The sequence below is a fragment of the Myotis brandtii genome, unplaced genomic scaffold (assembly GCF_000412655.1).
Source record: "Myotis brandtii unplaced genomic scaffold, ASM41265v1 scaffold48, whole genome shotgun sequence".
NCBI classification, from domain to species: domain Eukaryota; kingdom Metazoa; phylum Chordata; class Mammalia; order Chiroptera; family Vespertilionidae; genus Myotis; species Myotis brandtii.
The window spans coordinates 2679967-2700338 of NW_005368341.1; the positions used below are offsets into that span (position 1 = coordinate 2679967).

The following is a 20372-nucleotide window of genomic DNA, read 5'->3' on the forward strand; positions in this document are numbered from 1 at the left end:
TCCCATCTCCTATAAAATGTCATCTTTTCACACAGTGAATGTCAAGAAGTGCCTGGAAGACAAAATGCTCTTGGCAGAACATGATGAAGTATTGATATTTTAAATTATATACAAACTATATGTTCAGTTCCCTTAAGTTTAAATTGCTGTTAATGTCCAGTTTACTTTATTTTATAGCTTATAAAAGAGAATATAAAAACATCTCCCACTACAAAAGTTCAAAGAACAAAACAGCCATACAAGTAAGTGTGATGGCCTCTCTGCAAATTGCCCCTTTAATGACCATTTGCTCCTCAGTCATGCATGTTATCTGCCTAATACCTGCTTGGAACCTTAATGTTGGCTCTCTCTCTAGAACATAAGGGAAATTTCTAACGGAAAACCTGAAATTCCATCAGCTTATTTTTTCCTACAAACTATCCAGTCCTAGGACACCACCTGAGAAACAGGTCTGTGCCACCTGGAGCTCCACACGCTTCCAGGTCGCATCACCCTGGAGACCTAAAAACAGCAGAAAGAAACGGCACTGCTTTGGGGAATGGAAAACGGTTACGTACATCTGAACTGAGAATATCAAAATATATTTGGGTGCATTCGCATATTTCCATAATAGGTAGGAATCGTAATTGAATTTTTGTGGTGGTACATTTAACCCAATGCTAGCAATGAAAAGATGCCCACAGGCTAGAAAGGCATTTATATCTCACTCTAAAGGGAATGCTTTTACTATAATTGGTTCATACCATAATTTGGTATTTTATATAAGATAGCTTCTATACTATATTCCTACACTATATTGACCTTCCTAAGCAAACAAAGAAATTTACGTACTGTAAAGTATTCTGAGTATGCAACTCTCAATCAGAAATATTCACATATGAGGCTTTTTAGAATTATCCATAAGATGTCCTTCCAGCCCTAAAAATGATATACTGTATCACTCCCACCCTCTAATGGTAGAATGTTATCAATCATAGCTCAATTGATAATAAAAATTTAAACATGGAACAATAGAATTAATAAATTTTTATCATTGCCTTTAAAAACTCTTATTTAAAATTTAAAAACTGAGCATGATTAACAAGAAATTCAGTTAAAAACATATAATTTGTTTTAAACTTTAAAAAGTGACTTTAGAACAAAAGGCCAAGAGACAAATGAAAAAAAACGCTCAAAGTCACTAATCATCCGAGAGATGCAAATCAAAACGACAATGAGGTGCCATCTCACACCTGTCAGAATGGCTATCATCAACAAATCCACGAATGACAAGTGCTGGCGAGGATGCAGAGAAAAAGGAACACTCGTGCACTGCTGGGGGGAATGCAGACTGGTGCAGCCACTATGGAAGACAGTATGGAGTTTCCTCAAAAAGTTAAAAATGGAACTCCCATTTGATCCACTTCTAGGACTATATCCCAAGAAACCAGAAACACCAATCAGAAAGGATATGTGCATCCCTATGTTCATAGCAGCACAATTTACAATAGCTAAGATTTGGAAACAGCCTAAGTGCCCATTAGCAGATAAGTGGATTAAAAAACTGTGATACATCTATACAATGAAATACTACGCTGCTGTAAAAAGAAAGGAACTCTTACCATTCACAACAGCATGGATGGACCTGGAGAGCATTATGCTAAGCGAAATAAGCCAGTCAGAGAAGGATAAGTATCACATGGTCTCACTCACTTATAATGAACAATGTAATGAACAATGTAAACTAATCAACAAAAAATGATCCAGTGACATCGAAACATTGAACAGACCATCAAACCTCAGAGGAAAGACAGGGGAGGAGAAGGAGGGGGGTAAAAGATCAACTGAAGGACTTAAATGCATGCATATGAGCATAACCAATGGACACAGACAGTAGGGGGTAAGGGCATGTGCTGGGGGTTGGGAGCGGCCAGGGAAAGGTCAATGGGGGAAAAAGGGAGACATATGTAATACATTCAACAAAAAAGAATTTAAGTTTAAGAAATAATAAAGATAAAATTTGAAAACTGAGCATGATTAACATGCAATTCAGTTAAAAACATAATTTGTTTTAAACTTTAAAAAGCAACTTTAGAACTATAAATTTGGGGTGATAAAACTAAACATACATTTCAAGTTTTCTCCAAAATTTTCATGTTTAAAAAAAAGATTATGATTTCATTTATTGCCTTTAGCATTTTTGGAAATGGTACATTTCTAAATATGTAACACAAAGATATGTGAGTCATATTGCTTTAAGATTATATTATCTTAAGATTATATTAAGTTGAAGACTATTAGCACCAGCAGGATTGCTGACAATAAAATAGTTGGTCCAGATTAGTACAGGTATCTCTTGCTATAACATCAAACTGTTCCTCAAAATTGGATGTGTGAGAAAATGCCTATTTCCCATTGCTTTAAAGGGGAAAATTACAATGTGTTGAACATCAATCCAAACATAGCAACCAATTTTGTACAACATTACTAAAATGCAGGAAAGTAGTAAACTATTATGTCAGTATCTTAAACTAGTTTCTTGGTCAGCCACCAGTTAATATGCTTGTTCACCACCATATCGTTGGCCTCCCTGGGTACCAACAATGTCCAAGATGCACATCCTTTTCGATGCTGCCAGGCATATCTTTCAAGATGTTTCCATGGGACAGTCCGCTCTCTTCATCTGAACTGTGACTCCAGGCTATTTCCATGCATTGTTTGGTTAAAGCTTGAGTTTTGGAGGACATAAATATAAACTTTCTCTATATGGATGTCAACTGAAGAATGAGAGGAGAGGAGGGGAGAAGAGGGGAGGAGAGAGGAGGGGAGGGGAGGGAAGGGGAAGGGAGGAGAGGGGATATTCCATGAAGTCTGGACATTAAAAACTAAAAGGGGCTTTACCAAAAAAAAAAAAATTAACAAGAAAGATGTAACCTTACAAGCATGCCTGTCACACAGTCTAGACATCTTCAGCTGCACATAAGAGAAACCTATCTAAAAGTGGCTTAACTTTAACCAGGGAACTCATTATCTCACCAGTTCTCAGACCAGTAAACGTATCAGTTCAACAATGTCATCATGGACCAGGTTGCTTTCTCATTTTATTCCGCCGTCTTTAACATTTACCTCCGTCTTGGGTTTCCTGTCCTCAGCAAAGATGGCAAAAATGGAAACAACCTCATCAGGCATTTCATCCAGTTAAAGGAACCATCAGGGGAAGAGGAAGCTGTCTCTTCGTTATCTCCCCATGAGCCCCTGAGCCAACCTTCCTTCTCATCCAATTAGTTGAACTGTCACAGGGAACCATTCTGAAACTAATCTCTGACAAAGGGACTGGGCCACCCTTATTGGCTTAGACAAATGAGAACTGGCCCCAGGGCTGGGAGTAAAGCCAGCCTCCCCAGAAACACATGGCCATGCAGAGGGAGGTGAACACTTTGAAGTGTGGAAGAAAGGGTAATGAATTTGGGTAGGCAAACCTGCTAAGAATGCTTAGCTCAGCTGGCATTAATATAATAAATAAAATTATAATATAACAATTTAAGTCCAAGTGATAGTGTCATAAGTTAAACAAAGAAGTATTTTCACTGGAAAAAAAGTACCTTAACAGAAGACATCACCAGGTTTCCTAACCAAATATAAATGATTTAGAAGTCACTCCCAAACCTGGAGTAGAGCCTCAGTATGTGGCCTGAGGATCTATTCATGGAAGTCACTGTGCTGACCATTATGTAAAACACACAGCAGACAAGATGCATTACCAAACAATAATATAGGAGCTGTTACAAGACACTATGTGAGTCAGAAGCAAATAAATGATAGCAGGAAATGGACATTATGAGATCAAACAGAGAGCTATCTAGAGACTGTAGAGACCTAGCGACAAAACTTCATCTGAGCTTTGAAGAGTGAACAGGATGTAGATAAAGTGAAACAGGCCAGGCTCTCTGCACACGGAACCCCTGGGCTGCAGGCCTGGGCGCAGAAAAACATCCTGGGCAGCATAGTGAGAGGTTCATGCCAGAGCAAACTGCCATTACGAAGTCCTGGTACATGTTTACTACAAGAGTAAAGTTCTCCAATCACTGGTTGGGATCTGTACATCTCCATTCTCATTTGCCTTTTTTTTTTTTTAATGAAAAAACGAATGGCAGTTTCATGCCCTAAATAAAACACTCATACCAGGGTGACAGGATTGGACAGAGAAATAACCAATGAATAACTGTATGGGACCGTCATGCTGCAAGTCATCCTATCAGACACCCTAAGTGTTTGATATCATTGTTTTGTAATGTTATTTAAATTTTTATTTTTGTACTAGTATGTCTTGCCATTTAGATTGCATCTTCATTATAGACATCTTGTCTGCTGTGTATCTTACCTTATAGTAATTATTCCTAATTTTTATTTAGCTGCTCTAAAGTTCATTCTATTTCCTGAATCCGAACTAGCAAAAATGGCCAATGATAGCCCTAACCGGTTTGGCTCAGTGGATAGAGCGTCGGCCTGCGGACTTAAGGGTCCCAGGTTTGATTCCAGGCAAGGGCATGTGCTTGGTTGTGGGCACAACCCCAGTGGGGAGTGTGCAGGAGGCGGCTGATCGATGTTTCTTTCTCATCGATGTTTCTAACTCTCTATTACTCTCCTTTCCTCTCTGTAAAAAATCAATAAAATATATATATTTTTTAAATGGCCAATGATATGTAACCCACTTCTGACAATGACTATGCTACCACTGACATTAAAATAAAATATGCTATGATACCACAGCCCAAGTGGCTAGTGATCATTGGTATATGTAGCAACATCTAGAAAAATGGTTCTTTACCCTTTTGAGGGTCACAGACCTTTGAGAATCTGATTTAATGCAGGGACCCTTTTCCCCAGAAAAAAATACAAATACAAATTTTTGCCTATAATATCAGGAGGCTTATAGACACTGCACTCAGCCCCCCAAATACAACGTGGCTAAGAACCCCGAACATAGTGATAGCAACAAGGAAAATGGCTGGTTATCAGTTTTCAACTCCTTCAAGCAATCCATCAACAAACTATTTTGAGGGTTACAGTTTTCCTTTGGTGCTGCCAACCATATTTTCGGCTTGTGCATCTGAAAATAATGAAGGCAAGAAATAAAAATAAGTTGTTCTGTAAGTATAGAGCTGAGCCATTTAACTTAGATTACTGGAAGGTTTCAGAGCAATGACTCCTTGAGTCATTAATACCATAATGCAAGGCATTTGGTTTGTTGCTGTTTTGCTGTCTCAGCCTGTCAAACTGGTACAAGTATACTTGCACACTTTTCCACTCATGCACTCAGGAGATGATGCTGCAATCAGTTATTGAAAATAATCATTCTCAATCTTGATGAAACTAACAATTATCTGCTTTTAAAACCGTTAATAGCCTGGCCGGCATGGCTCAGTGGTTGAGCGACAAACTATGAACCAGGAAGTCATGGTTCGATTCCAGTCAAGAGCACATGCCCAGGTTGTGGGCTCGATCCCCAGAAAGGGGCATGCAGGAGGCAGCCGATCAATGATTCCCTCTCATCATTGATGTTTCTATCTCTCTCTCCCTCTCCCTTCCTCTCTGACATCAATAAAAATATATTTTAAAAAACTGCTAATAAATTTCTGATAAAAAAAAAGAAACAAAACACTGCTTCACTGCCTTAAAATGGACAGGAATCTGATAGTTCCTGTCAGTGAGATAAAATTCTAATGTCTCAGAATGACACACAAGGCCCAACAATGAACCACCTTTCTAGACTCGTTTCTCATCTGTGGCCCTGATAAACCCTCTCTAGGTAGCCAAGAACTTTGTACTGGCCCTGTAACTACCCCAGATTCTTCTGAATCTACATACTTTACACAGTCTGTCTCACCAGCTGGAAGGTTTTCTTCTACCATCCATTATAAAATAAGTACTCCAGCCCTGGGTAGCTTCGCTGGTTACAGCATTATCCCAATACGCCAAGGACGCAGGTTTGTTCCCTGGTCAGGGCACATACAAGAATCACCCAATGAATGCATAAATAAGTGGAACAACAAATCCATGTCTCTCTGTCTCTCTGTGTGTGTGTCTCTCTCTCCCTCCCTCTCTCTCTCTCTCTCTCTCGTCTCTCTGTGTGTGTCTCTCTCTCCCTCCCTCTCTCTCTCAAATCAATTTAAAAATTTTAATGAATAAAATAAATATTCCAACAATCCCCAAATATAAATATCAACACACATAAAAGTCGCCTGCATTGCTACAGCTCCAAAGACTGTTTCCCTAGGTATGGTCAGGCCCAGGAATCTACAGCATCTTTAACAAGGAGCAGAGAGCTTAGGACAGAGCAGGTGAACATCCAGAATGTTCACTCGATGACTCTGCAATAGGAAAGGATTACATCACACTAATTTGAGCTGTTTTTCTTCTGGTTCGGTTTATTAGATATTCTTGGGTAACAGCATAATTCTATCATGATACAATAAACCAACAAGATGCTTAAATTTTTCATAAATTCGTGCTTAGAAAGATTAATATGTAAACCCAGCAGGAATTCTTCCCTTCAAAATGTGCTTTGGTTGCATTCCAAGGGGGGAAAAAATAGAAGCTGAACAACATAACCACTTACATATAAAAGACTACTGGAGTGGTATTAAGATTACCAGAAAGAAAATATTTAGGTCTTCCAACCCTACATGAATGACTAGTACAAAGTACCATGCTCACACTGTGTACATTTTATTTAAATTTCATCCTCATTATTTATTTCCTCAACAGAAAAGGACTAAGAATAAACTTTAAGTTAAAATATAAAAGGCAGTCATCACACTTTTTCAGATAAACAGTCTCAGATGTGGATAGAGCATTAGAAAGCTCCAGGGAAACGGTAGAGGAGACTCCATTTATGTAGTATGGTGTGCATACTTAACTTGGTCTTCCCTACTGAAAGAAGCAGCGCCGTAGTAAACCAGCCAATTACCCCCAAATAGCTATCCTAAAAATATGACTGCCTGAAGGTTTTAGTTCAAAGAAAAAGGAGCTCAGAGTTGCCCTGAAAAGTTTATGGGTGTTAATCTGTCAAATAATTTTACCTCAAGTCCATCTAGAGGTACTATGGCTAAGACAGAAAAAGATCACAGGTCACATGGCATTCACGTTTGTATAATTAATTTAATAAAATACTTCCCCACTGCTCTACTGACTTAAACACACACACATACACACACATTTAAGGTTCCAAGTATATTAATTACTCTTACTCTTAGAAACGGATTCCATTTCTTAGAATGTGAAGCTTTCTGCTCTTTGCCTGTTTAATGTTTGAGAGGAAGTGTGTTTAACCTAGGAATTCTGGAGTTTTATTTGCTTTTTGTTTGTTTATGGCTCAGGTACAGTGGAAGAGAAACTGTAACTTCGTGTTTTTATGAGGTCTTTTGCAAAGTGTCTTAAACACATTATTGGACGGTGTACAATTACTAAATTATAGAGAGTGAACTGCAGTGGCTCTCAGCCCGGCATGCACACAAGGACTACCCTGGGGACTCTGGAATTTTAAAAAAAATGTCCAGACCAAATCCCAGGCCCATCTAATCAGAGTGTAGGGATGTGGTCTCAGCACCAGTATATATTCAAAGTGCCCCCTGCTGCACAGGAGGGTTAGAACCCGAGTTAGGGAGACAGAGCCCTGATCTGCATTTGAGTTAGCTGAGTCACTGAGCCCCAGTAACAATGAATGACTTTCTCACAAGTTGCAGGAAACCGAGGGCTCAGTTCTCCCTCACAGTACAATTGGCACCTCTCCCTGCCCTCTGTACATCCAAGGAGCTAAGGCTGGGGCGGTACCCGCTCTCCCCCCTGCAACGGGATAGCCTTGCCTGAACACTTTCATCTCTGAAGTGCCTGTTGTTAACAGGTGAACCAGAATTAAGAACCAACAGTGTGAAAATTCTGTTAATTCTACATTTCTTAATGGGAAATAAGCAACTGCATAATGAAGTTAGTTGAAACACAGAAACCCACACCTGAAACCTGTATGTTCATGTTGACCAATGTCACTCCAATAAATTTAATTAAAAAAGAAAAAGAAAAATTCTGGCACACTTTGCTTTAGAATTGCAAGGTCAAGAGTAAAAACACAAAGATTGCAAAGTAAATTAATTGTCATGTGAGTTTTTGTGGATATCAAATATATGAGTAAAGGGATGTTAAGAGGGTAAGTTGCTTTTTTTAATCCATAAACACTATTTTTTTAAGATTTGGTATACTTATGAACAGGGAGTAAAAATAGGAAGCACATGCTGAAAATCTGTTTCGTTTTTGTCATTGTTTTAATTAAAGCCTTCAGTCTTACAAATGATCAAAGTGACTTACTGTCCCTCATTCCATGGAATGTAAATTTTTATTGTACACCATTCAATTTCCACTTCTAAATAAAGGAAAGAATACAGAGATGAAAAGCCTTCCTAAAAAGCTCCATATAAAAACATGATAGTTGAATTTAGTGTGTGTACATGGTTTGAATGATTCCCAGGACGAGGAATACAGTAGGTAATGATCTTAAAAATAACCCACTACTTTTCAAAATTTGATTTATCATTTAACCTGGAAAACAGAAGGTGAGACTAAATCACATATTTCAATATCAGTACTTAAAAGATGACATCCAACTGTTGTGAATTACTAAACTCTGATCCTAAATTCAATGAGGTTTACAAAATAATTAGCTTAATGGAAACTAGAAGTTCTTAGGCCCTACTTTAAGAAGCACCTGCATATTCTGAAAAACATGATGAATTTCAGTTGAACTGAAACCCGATTCCTTTAATCTCTGAAATTGTGCTTGCCCAATTCATTCTTCAAAGTTATATTCAACATCTGGTCAACAGTGTCACTGAACACAACAGTAACCTAAATTATTCCTTTTAATTTTATATTCTGTGGGGGGTTTTTCATTGCTGCTGTTTTTCCTTCACTTAGCTATAGCATATTAAGCTAATTCATGCTTTTGTCTTAGTTTTGGAAAAAATTATATGCCAACATCTAAGCAACAGATACCCCTTTATCTTAATTTAAAGTAACTATGAGGTTGCACACTACAATAGCAAATTTGTAATCAACTTAAAGATGATGCCTTGAAAGTACAATTAAACATGTCATAACAGAAGAAAACTCTGGGGACTACAAATAGGACCATGCTTGCTGGGGTTTTAAAGTGGTAAGACTAAGAAAAATCGCCACCCAGTGCTGCAAATGGTAACTGCAATTTGTTTTTGTGTAAAATGAGTACCCTGGAGGATTACTTCAACTTCATTACTGAATGAATGAATAATAGCCTTTACCTTCTTATGTGAATAGGAGCTGGTTAGATGGGAAAGGATGTTTTTCTACCAGGCTGTTTTTTCCCTTATTCTTATTTAGCACACTTGACATTTTACAAAGTCTTTGTAAACCTCAACAGAGAAAAAGTGTTCCATCCCAAAGTGAGCTAATTGTATATGAACAGCCCAGATATTCCTATTATCAACAAAAGTGCCTAAGCTCTGCTTGACCCTGAATTTAGCAACTCAGCAACACCATCTAATAACTGCGGCCTAAGACCTATTTGTGTTAAGCAGGAAAGCTTGCCTAGGGGAAAGGTATTCTCAAGTGGAAAAAAATAGATAATTTATTCTTTTAACAACATAATTTACTCTGACCTTATGAGAAACAGGTTATAAAGGCCACGTAAGATGATAATCTAAAAAATTCTGTAGACTACATATTGATAAGAAGTTGTTACCATAATATAATCATGTTTCTAAGTCTTTAGTTTGTTGCCTCATTTAGAAATTAATAAACACACAAAGGCAATCATATACATTTATTTGCCTGCAATGTTATCTATTGCCACAAGGACAAAGAAAGTTATGTGAACACATGATAACCAAAATACACGTGTGTAAGTATGGGGCCATGTTAATAACAGCATTTCATACCTAGTATTTGTCCTATTTGACATTTTCCAAAATATTTTCCATAGTATGCTCTGAGACTACAGCAGATATAGTATATGTCAGTATAGAACCATGTGATAAAAAGAGCAACTCAGCAGAACAAATCAGTTTTTTTAAAAGAAGACATTATCATTCTATTTTTAAAGATAATGAACTATATTCCTAATAATCCATCCTGACTTTTATCAGTCAATTCAGTTAAGTCCTTCACTGTCCAAGGATTCCTTTTTTACTAACTAAACAATGTATACCGTCTTCCAATCTCAACCTCATTAAGGAGATTACAGACTTCTGCAATATTTTCATATACTTAAAGTATTAAATAGTAAAAATTGGGGGGGTATCAAAATTTAAACCCAAACTTTATGAACAATAATATACCACCCTCCTTTATTAAAATAACAACAAAAAATCAGTACTTTCTCTTTTAAACAATAAAAAACACAATTTCTTTTTTTAATCTTAAAATGTCAATAATGTCTTAAAATTAAAAATGACATTTTTTAATGACATTTTAAAATGTGACATTTTAAAAAATGGATAGCTTAGTGTTTAGGAGGGTAGGAGGTAGGCTCTGAAGTCCTGGGCTAATTCCAGATCTGCTATGTGTTAGCTGGAGGAACTTGGAAAACCTAAGTCCTCACCTGTATACGGAGAGAGAATACCACCACTTCACTCCCTAAGCAATTTACACACATTAACTCATTGAATCCCCTCAACGACCCTATGGGGTGGGTATTGTTATCACGTTCATTCTCTAGAGAAGCTAAATGACACCCAGGAGGTTACATAACTTGCCCAAAATGGTGAAGGGTGGCAGATACACCACCCAAAAAATGTGCCACTTTGGCATAAGGATAATTTTGAACTGAAAGCAAGAGATAAAACCCCCATGTGAAAGATGCCAGGAAGAAAGAGACATTCTTATCACCGGAGATGGGGAGTCGAGGCCAAGAGAACTATACAGACAGAACTTATTAAAATAACTCTGATCTTCCACTAGTCTCCCCACATATTTTAGTCACTTTCCCACAATTGCCTCTTTACTCAACCTGGCATATAAGCACTTGGGTTTTTACCACTTCTTTTGGTCTTCACTCTTCTATGAGGGCTGCCATGGACATGTAAACATCTGTATGCTTTTCTCCTACTAATCTGTCTTATGTCTATTTAGTTCTCTAAAAGTACATCCTTTAAATAGCTATTAGATAACAAAAGGAATAATACTGATTTCTAACCATGAAACACGGGAAAAAGCAAGGTCTGCTGCCTATGTTAAGATGACAGAGGTGTTCTAAAATCAAGAATACACAACAGAGTTTGGAAAAATTAGGCTTTGTGGAAGCATATTTCTGAGAGAGGAATTTATTGTGAAACTCCTGAGAAAGCAGAAACTTCAGAGAAGACCAGAGACATCGCTGCAGTTTTTCTGTTAGTGAGGCTAATACATTATGATGTGAAAGGGAAGCAACATTGGCAGCTTTCAAGGAACGGAAACAAAATAGATCCAGAGACATAGAAGCATGGAACAGACTGTTGAATCTCAGAGGGAAGGTGGGGGTGGGTGGCTGAGTGGGAAGATATCAACCAAAGAACTTGTATGCAACTATGCATAACCCATGGACACAGACGATATGGTGGTGAAGGCCTGGAGTGAGGGGAGGGCTATAAGGGATCAATGGGGGGTAAAGGGGACATATGTAACACTTTCAACAATAAATATTTTAATTTTTTAAAAAAAGGAACTTGGGGTTGGCAGAGCCAGTTCTGACTTGGAAGCCAAGGCACTAATTCCTAACATGCTGAGAAAGGCCTGATAAGCAGTCGTGTCCACAGCACCCCACAGTACCCCAGTCAAAAGGCTCCTCAGAAAATTCACTGGCCCTGGTCAGACTGCGCCCCACTATTTTGCCTCCGGTGTAGGGGATCTGGTCGGAGAAAAAAGCAACTCTGAGCGCCCCAACCACGGCCCCTGTCCCAGGTCACAGAAGCAGATTCAGGAAAACACACAGGCCTACCAGAGCCTGGCTGTGGAATACGCACTATCTAAGGTAACATTTAGCTGGAGAAAATCTATTCTGATCTTATGGAGATTCAGGCCAAGAACTGGAAGAGGGCCGGAGAGAGAAAACCTCCGTGTCCTGTCTGCAAGGGACCGGATCCTACAGACAAAGGCTGAAGAGGCAGAGAGCCACCCACCATACCTGTGAATGTGTGGGGTCGAGGCATGGCGGGAGCCTGGCTGCCAGAGGGTCTAAGCTGAAAATTCAGGATCGCCCTTAACTCCTGCCGATGCCAGGGGGACCCTAGTCAGACTGGGCCAGGATGAAGGAAGAGGTTGGAAACCAGACTCTGGAAGGGAAGACATCTGAGGAACATCCCAGAGAGTAAACCCCTATGAGTGCATGCAAATCATCTGAGAGGAGCCCGGATCTGGTGGGAGGAGGTCCAGGTGGGAGAGGATGTGAGCCACTGGGGGAAACTGGGTTCTGTCCTCCTCACCAGAATCCACATCTCCTCCTCAGGGAAAGACACCATGACATGAAGGAAGGTTTGTGTGTCTTTTACAGAATTCCCCAGGGGAAAAGCATAGCTACTGGTTGAAAGAAATATTTTCTAAAATCACTTAAATCCTAATAAATAGTAGTAATAATTTTACAATAGGAGATAAACTAGGCTTAAACATTTAGGAGACACTAACATTAGATTGAAAAGTGTATTGCATTCAGCAAATATTTCTATCTCAGATGCCTAATGTAACTTAAGATGCGAATTTAAAAAGCAAGGCTTGCTATTTATAAAACAACTTGAAATTATCAAGGATTCTTCATGAATTTTGGTTTTTCACAACTAAAGAGGTTGACTGGCATATCAGAGAGAGAAAAACGGGATAATTTTATAAATTTGATTTTCAGGTCACAGCCAAAGTAATTTATAAGAAGAATATGACTTGATGACAATATTCTAAGTGATTCATGAACTTTATAGATTTAATATAAACTAATTCTGGAATTACTGGGAAATAATTTTTAAAAATAAATCCTATAATTTTCAAGTAATTTTTTTAAAAGGAAAAATAGCCCTAACTGGTTTGGCTCAGTGGATAGAGCGTCGGCCTGCAGACTGAAGAGTCCCAGGTTCGATTCCAGTCAAGGGCATGTACCTTGGTTGCGGGCACATCCCCAGTGGGGGGTGTGCAGGAGGCAGCCGATCGATGTTTCTCCCTCATCGATGTTTCTAACTCTCTATCCCTCTCCCTTCCTCTCTGTAAAAAATCAATAAAATATATTTTAAAAAAATAAAATAAAATAAAATAAAAGGAAAAATAGTCCATGTAATTGCGATTTCATTTCTTAACAGAAACTTACCTAAAAGGACAAATCCATCTGCTTCCGTGTCTGACACCGAGGGCTTTTTCGGTTCCACAGGCTTCCTGAAGAAGTGAAACATCGCTGCGGCCAGGATCTGAAACAGAAACACTATATAATGTCAAACTCAAATGAAACTGTAAAACTCCTACCCTTTCTAGTAGCAAGCCAAATATAAAGATATCACAATAACTACTTTTTAGGAATTCTATTACCAGACTTAAAAGCACGAGCCCTCCTCTCCAGGTGTCAGAAGACAAAGCCAGAAATTAAGGTGCATGGACTTCCAGAGTCAAGTGAATCCTGTCAACTTCTCTCAATTTTTGAACATGCAAGAAACAATCCAAGAACTCACTCCAGGAAAAAGGAAAATCAACAGATAGCACCACAACCTGGAAGGATCTCGCTGAACATAAACATCAATCATACACTGATTGAGGAAAGGAAAAACAGAACAAAACCAAAAGAACCTGTCATGATGTCATAACTAGCTTGAGGCTCATAGAACTGAGACCGCCTAAGAAGGCATGTCAGACACCCTCTCCAGTTGGTGATCGGATTCAGACACTCAAGAGCTGTAGCCACTGGAAGGCAGAAGCCAACTTCAAATCCCCATCAGGGCAGATCTTTGTGTTGGTGAGATTATTGTGTGCTGCCCCCAAACCACACACACACACACACACACACACACCTCCTCTTCAACCTCCCATCCCTGCACATTCAAAAAGGCCAACAATTCCTAGAAAACAACTGGAAAAGAAGTTTAAGGGAACTTGCAAGGACACATTAAACTCTAAGGACAGTCCCTATAAACAGAGCCGTGTAATAGACAATAAAGAAAGAAATAATCCTGGTGGCAGCAAATGCTCCACATTTTTGTTTCCATATTTTCCACCCAAACCAGAAGATCAAGCAGGGAGGGTTAGTAAAGATTTGATCTCAGCCGAACCGGTTTGGCTCAGTGGATAGAGCGTCGGCCTGCGGACTGAAGGGGCCTGGGTTCGGTTCCGATCAAGGGCATGTACCTGGGTTGCGGGCACATCCCCAGTGGGGGGCGTGCAGGAGGCAGCTGATCGATCTCTCTCATCCATGTTTCTAACTCTCTGTCCCTCTCCCTTCTTCTCTATAAAAAATCAATAAAATATTTAAAACAAAAAAAAAGATTTGATCTCAGCGAAAACCTTCTAGAAACTGAGACTTGAACTGGGATTTGTGCAGGTCAACCCGCCCTGGGCTGCAGATCCAGATGGTAAGGGAGCCTATTTGCTGTTAGCAAACACATCTGGCAGATTTCACTTTTTAAAGGAGTGAAAAAAACGGAGAAGAAAAAAACACAAGCCATGTGCAAAAGAAAATGTTCCAGTCGAAGGAAGGAACAGCCGCTGAAATCCTCAAAGATTTCTGCCTGGACATAGTGATGGATCCAAAAGAAAAGCCTGGAAATAGTTTGGCACCCTCAACAGAGCACAGGGGACATGGCCTCTATGAAACTGGTAGAAAACAAGATTAGATGAAAAAGCAAAAGGAAAAGACAAGGAATGGGATAAAAAAATGACTGAGTAAGATCAGAGAAACCCACGCAAGACAGAAATGATATCAAAAAATAATTGGTTGGTTTACATCAGGAATGTAAGAAAACTGAGTTCAAGTTCAGACTTAAAAGACCGGAAGAGGCAAGTAACTCCTCAACCCCAAACAGTTAAAAATAAAACGAAGAAGGCCTTTGAAGGAACAAAAGCTGATTAAAACTCAACCTCGGCTAAGGAAGAAATCAAGGGTGCAGCCACCGCACATGAACACCCCTGTGCGGATTACTGTGGCCCTCGGCACATTCTTTCACTTAGGATACATGCATGGTTCAGGAAAAAGAGACAAGGGGTGGGTCTCCAACTGAAAGCCGGTGGAGAAAAAGATACCCTCAAATAAGTAAAGAAGGAGGAGGTACATGGAGGGGTAAATGAGAAAGATAGAAAAGCTAAGTTCTATCTAGCCAAAATTATAGGTCAGGCTATTGATACATGAAGCTGACTAGGATCAGAGAAGAAGTGAGTGCCATGTTTGAGAGCTGTGATGCCAAAATAACCAGCCGTCTGGATGAAAAGAGGACCGCGACCCTACAGAAAGAGGAAGCTGCCCCCAACGAAGGCCTGTTCTCCTGGCCAACCTCAGGGTAGCCAAGAAGTTACCAGAAAGGGAAGAAAAAAAAAAAAGGGAGAAGCCAATAGCCATGGAGAACAACGGACTGAGGGGTGGGGGCTCCTCCAGGAAGCAGAATCTGGGCGTAATAAATGAATGTTCTCCAACCCAAGGTGAGATCCCCCAAACTGCCTGTTCAGTGGGATTTCAGAATTGCTACTGCTCTGGGACTGCTATATGAAGGCCTGTCCTGGCCAACCTCAGGGTAGCCAAGAAGTTACCAGAAAGGGAAGGGGGGAAAAAGGGAGGAGCCAATAGCCATGGAGAACAACGGACTGAGGGGTGGGGGCTCCTCCAGGAAGCAGAATCTGGGCGTAATAAATGAATGTTCTCCAACCCAAGGTGAGATCCCCCAAACTGCCTGTTCAGTGGGATTTCAGAATTGCTACTGCTCTGGGACTGCTATATATAGGGTGTCCCTGCAAAATATAGACACACTTTAACAACTGATAGCTCAGTTTTGAAAATGAAATGTATTTTAGTAAACACTGCCTTTATAATATTCAAAGTGTGTGTATACAATTTTGGGAGGTGTTTTTTTATTATTATCATTTCCCATCCCTCCCCTTTCTGAATGGGTGTTATCTTTCCCAGTTCCACAAGGTGGGAGGGGACACGAGGGACAGAACACCGGTCTTTTTAGTTCATGAAGTCTCCAGACCAAGAGGTGCCACATCTGGATCTGGTGAAGAAATACTGAACTTTGAGCACGATGCTATGACTGAATGGGGCAATTTGGGTTACGGACCTTGGGAAGGGGTGTCACTTTGCCTATGGCAAGGAGAGAGAGCTGAGTACATGGCGGCCACAAAGGAGAACCCCAGAATCATGAGGGCTGTTCATTGGCTCTTCGCCTTATTGAGACAGATCAGGACTGCCGTCGTCTGCCCTCCTGAAGTAGGTGTGGCCATGTCGCTTGCTTGGTTCACCTGTCACGTGCCATTAGATTGTTAGAACAAGGAGCTTTGTGGCCAGAAGAGAGGCCCTTTAAAAATTGGTTCCTGTTCTAATGTATAAAGAAAAGTCTTTGAACAGAAAGGACTCAAATTCCCAATACCTTTTAATGCCTGGCCACAAAACAGACCTGGAACCAACACGGAAAACACTACGTAGTTCTGGTATGTCATTCTCAAGCCCCCCCGCCCCCCAATTTTAGATATGTTGTTCTCCCATCGATGTTTCTAGCTATCTATCTCTCTCCCTTCCTCTCTGTAAAAAATCAATAAAATATATTTTTTTTAAAAAATTGGTTCCTGTTCTAATGTAGAAAGAAAAGTCTTTGAACAGAAAGGACTCAAATCCCCAATACCTTTTAATGCCTGGCCACAAAACAGACCTGGAACCAACACGGAAAACACTACGTAGTTCTGGTATGTCATTCTCAAGCCCCCCCGCCCCCCAATTTTAGATATGTTGTTAGGAAAGCCAGACCAAACTCAGCTGTAGTGCCAGAATCTCCTTTTAATGTAAGTATATTGTACGGAATTTATAACTTAAGTAACTAAGTGAAGCATTGATGTTTTTCATGACCTAAAACATAAAGCTGAAACCAGCTACAGGCTGCAGCAGTTTGTTGAAAGTATGACTTACTGGCAATGCATAATGTTATATTCCATCCCTTTAGAGCATCATAAAATTCCAGACAAAGTTAGAGGAGGGATAATTTAGGCTCGAAGAGACAAGAAATTTCCAGGCCTGGAGAAAACAGGTCAGGAATAAGAAAGGTAGCAGAGACAGTAACAAGAACTCAGAATGCAGCACGAACTGGTTTCCTACAAAAAGCCATTGGAAACAGCTCTAAAACGATTACAAAAATACCAGTCATCCTCACACCTAGTATCCTGCCAACCTGACCATCATCTTAACTCCTTCCTCTACAATGGCCCACTTCAAGGTTTTCCCTGGAAACATGGTCAATTTTCCAATACAAGTCTCAAGACTCCCTTATATGATCAATTCTGCTGCTGACATTAATGATAGGAACCTCAAGTCAGTCTACAGGAATTGCTCCATGCATGAAAAGACTATGTCTGAGACCCTAAAATCTATAATCAAATTATCTTTATGCCTTGACATTTTTTTCATGTCACTGAAAAACACATACAGTGTAAGAAACATTTATCCTGGGAGGGCTGGCAATGACCATGCTAAGATCTCCCGCCTGGGAGCTCATTCTCACAGGGATAAAGCGCATGGGTAGGTCCCCACTCCAGCAGCCAGATTTAGTTACCCTGCTAAAGGCTAGGGAGTGGGACGGAAAAGGGGAGTAAACCCCACAATAAGTCAAAATGCTTTGCACACTCTGTCTTATGTAAGATCTCTATAATTCTTCACAATGCGTAAGAATTGAAGTAGGTGACACACTGGTCCAAGTTCAAATGGTTAGGAAATAGCAGGGCTAGAATTTTACACCAAGTCCCTCTGGCACCCAAACTGGATGCTTTTCATCAATAAAGCACCAGAGAGAAGGAACCTTTCACTCTTAGGACGTTTGTGTTAGACTTTAATACATTTCCCAATATTAGTCAAAAACACTGGATTAACTTCATGTTTTGTCTCTATTAATCCCTACCCTCCCAGCCTTGCTCAGCTCTATGTTCTGAAGACCGCTATGACTTCCTCAACACCTGTGTTCAAGACCTTCACCTACTTTTTATTTTAGAAACATTTATTAAGTGTTTAGGCCAGATACTGACGGAGCACTGCAAATGCAGCACTCGACTTATATTTCGGGTAAACAAACTGCAACCCCCGCCTCCCACATCTGCGGCACCCCTCAGCAAAAGGGGTGACCTTGACATTTGGGCTTCTTTTGCTTGGAGTTCTCAAGCGTATTCTCGTCTAGTTTCCTTGCTTATAATTATCAGTATTTTTAAAATTGTCTACAGTGAGAAAATTCTACATTTAGAAACAGAAAAAATTACCAAAATTTATTCTGACAAATACATTATCATCTAGCAACACCACTCTTGCCTGGCTGAGCTAGGAGCCGATTTAGAATAATACCTCCTAATTCTCAAACATGAGAATCCTGAAGCTGCCTGACATGGGAGATAAAGAATACACATGCCCAAGCCACAGACAGGCTGGGAAAAAACATTTGCAAGTCACAAATCTGATATAGGATGTGTGTGTATAAATACGTAACGATGTGTGTATATGAAAACATAAAGAACTGTTAAAGCTCACTAATGAGAAAACAAATTAATAAAGACTGGGCAGAAGACATGAACAGACATTTCACCAAAGAAGACATGTGAGTGGCAAAAAAAACAAAACATGAAAGAATGCTCAACATCATCAGTCAATAGGCAAATGCAATGAGATACCATTACACACCCATAAAATATTTAAAATTGAAAAGGCTTGCCATGCCCAGTGTTGGCAAAAATGTGGAGCAACTGGAACGCTTGTGCACTGTGGTAGGTGTGTGATATAGTACAATTACTCTGAACAACAGTTTAGTAGTTTCTTAAAAACATAAACATACACCTACCATATGACCCAGACCTTTTCCTTCTAGGTATTTACCTAAGAAAAATGAAGGCATATGTCCACAGTTGTACACAAAGGTTATACAGCTTTCCTTTGTAATAGCCAAAAACTGGAAACAGGCCAAATGTGCAACAGATAAATGGATAAACAAACTGTGGCATATCCATAATACTATTCAGCAAGAAGAAAGCATGAAGTCCTAAGATAGGCTACAACATGCATGAATATCAACAAAACTAAGCTGAGTGAAAGAAGCCAGACTAAAGAGAGTTTATACTGCATGATTCCATTTGTATGAACTTCTACAAAATGCAAACTAATGTATAAGGACAGAAAGCAGATCAGTGGTTGCCTGGGGAATGGGGAGGTGCAGGCAGGGATCACAAAGGGGCGCAAGGAAACTTGTGAGGGTGAACTACAATATTGTGTAGTTCACAAATATTGTAGTTCACAATTATTCCAAAAACTGTCTCAAACTTATTAATCCACTTTGTATATGTTACAGATACAGTCTTTGTATTTTTTTAAAAAAAATGCTTTTCTCTAAGGATTCACACAAAACTTGAAAATAAAAGAACAGTGGCTTCACTGTTTTCATGGTAGACACAGGCTGCACATACAGGACTAGCTGGCTGCTAGGCAGGCAGATCCTATTGCCCTCAAGGGGAGGATAGTAAGGCAAGTTATAGATTTATTTTTTCCTATTATTCTAAGGCTTACCTTTTAAGATTAAATGCTTTTCTCTAAGGATTCACACAAAACTTGAAAATAAAAGAACAGTGGCTTCACTGTTTTCATGGTAGACACAGGCTGCACATACAGGACTAGCTGGCTGCTAGGCAGGCAGATCCTATTGCCCTCAAGGGGAGGATAGTAAGGCAAGTTATAGATTTATTTTTTCCTATTATTCTAAGGCTTACCTTTTAAGAAATATTTCCCATGACAAACGGATTAAAGGATTAAGGAAACCTCGTTTTTTCAACTTGCTTATCTTCTTTCAATTTCAACAGACTACTAAATAATGTAAATATATCACATAAACTGAAATTTTATGTGTGATCAATAGATAGATCAATAGACAAGAATGTATGTACACACACATATTTTTCTTCACATTTGTGCCCAAATCCAATAAATATTTATATTTCATGCTGCTACAAAAATCAAAATCTTTTTTGAATATATTTTATTGATTTTTTACAGAGAGGAAGAGAGAGGGAGTTAGAAACATCGATGAGAAAGAAACATCGATCAGCTGCCTCCTGCACATCTCCTACTGGGGATGTGCCCACAACCAAGGTACATGCCCTTGACCAGAATCGAACCTGAGACCTTTCAGTCCACAGGCCAA

At 39.5% G+C, this 20372-nt stretch overlaps 1 protein-coding gene across 11 annotated transcripts in view; it reads right to left on the bottom strand.

Moving 5' to 3' along the window:
• UMAD1 (UBAP1-MVB12-associated (UMA) domain containing 1) overlaps positions 1 to 20372 on the bottom strand; it is a 187547-nt gene that overhangs the window by 154029 nt on the left and 13146 nt on the right. For 9 of the 11 annotated variants that reach the window (XM_014547574.1, XM_014547572.1, XM_014547579.1 and 6 more), the window contains one exon: positions 13331 to 13427. In XM_014547574.1, coding sequence (XP_014403060.1) covers positions 13331 to 13412 — 82 coding nt within the window. In that variant the 5' untranslated portion in view covers positions 13413 to 13427. Of the gene's footprint in view, positions 1 to 13330; positions 13442 to 17116; positions 17222 to 20372 lie in introns of those variants that run through there. The other 2 variants (XM_014547577.1, XM_014547580.1) reach the window with 2 other exon arrangements.